This window comes from Austrofundulus limnaeus, unplaced genomic scaffold, assembly GCF_001266775.1.
Source record: "Austrofundulus limnaeus strain Quisiro unplaced genomic scaffold, Austrofundulus_limnaeus-1.0 Scaffold189, whole genome shotgun sequence".
NCBI classification, from domain to species: Eukaryota; Metazoa; Chordata; class Actinopteri; order Cyprinodontiformes; family Rivulidae; genus Austrofundulus; species Austrofundulus limnaeus.
Genome location: NW_013952591.1, coordinates 1,139,517 through 1,140,733, shown reverse-complemented (window position 1 = coordinate 1,140,733; position 1,217 = coordinate 1,139,517). Strand labels below are relative to the sequence as shown.

The window sequence follows — 1,217 nt, the reverse complement described above, 5'->3', positions numbered from 1 at the left end:
AAGTGTATGTTGTGTTATTGACTCACCGATGAGAGGGTACGGAGGATCGTCCCTACAGGAACTCACCCATAACCGGTGGTCTTTTACGCAACCCTAGGAAGAAGAAAATACACATTTTTACTGTCGGCTTTAAGTAAAGATACCACCAACAGTAAACACTGTGAAGACACACAGTGCAGCTGTTTCATTCATGATTACACACATGTAACAACACGTCTGAATTCATACTTACTGAAATGCCGAACTGCTGCAGAGCCGTCTGGATCACATCGTCCGTGCTGTCACTGTTGTTGACTGAAAGTGTCTTGGCCTGGTGGAAACATGATGGACACGTGTGTGTTACACAACACAAACATATTGTTGGTGACGACAGAGAAAGAAATTAAATAAACTCACATATGCACAGTTTCCAATATCCTTGGCGAATATCTTCAGAGGGATGGTCTTGGGCTCGTCTCTCTCTTTCCCCTCATTTATACGACTGAAAGTGGAAACAAAGAGAAAAAGTGTTGGAATGAGAGAAAAAATTGATTAAAGGAAAGTCTGGTTATTTTTGAAGTGATATTCTGTCAAACAGTAGTGAATATTTAACATTTTGAATGACACTTTAACGTCATGTAATGTAGAGTTTGCACATCACTGTGTTCTTTTTGGGAAAGAGTTATTTTATTGACCTGAAAAAAGAACTTTTGTTTTGCTAGCCATTTGCCCACTCTTGTTTAAAACGTTGACAGACGTCAGATGATAGATAAAAAACGACTGATAACAAATGGGCAGAACATCACTGCAAAAATGACCAGAAATTCCTTCAATGTGAACATCTGATGTATCAGATGAAACTCAGTCAATAAACGCATCACAAAACGCATCACTGTTCTTTTTCAGTTAATCTTATTTCTTTAATTTCACATTTATATCCATCTGTAACTGTGATTAATAATGAGAATTTACACTGAAAAAAGGATTAAATAACTTACTCATTGATGAGCGCCAACCATTTATCCTTGAGCTCTCCAGAGCTGAAGACAAATGAAAAAGAAAAAAAACTTAAAGTATTTAAACCTGCAGTAAACATCTACCTTCAGCTATTCCTCATTACAGAAAATGTAACAGGTGTGTCTGGATGCAAATCCAACACTATGTTAGGTGCAAGTTAGGTGTTTGTACACAAACAAATCATGTCACACTCCAGCAGGACAGAATCATTCAAATAAAAG

The 1,217-nt window shown here is 37.3% G+C and overlaps 1 protein-coding gene across 1 annotated transcript in view; it reads right to left on the bottom strand.

The window, feature by feature from the left end:
- The window catches only part of LOC106524492 (rho GTPase-activating protein 20), a gene marked incomplete at its 5' end in the record, with an annotated part of 35,505 nt that extends 34,486 nt beyond the window's left edge, over window positions 1-1,019 (bottom strand). Inside the window, 4 exon segments of the mRNA XM_014018308.1 lie at window positions 27-93; window positions 233-310; window positions 397-481; window positions 978-1,019. Coding sequence (XP_013873762.1) covers window positions 27-93; window positions 233-310; window positions 397-481; window positions 978-1,019 — 272 coding nt within the window.
- Window positions 1,020-1,217: the final 198 nt, after the last annotated feature.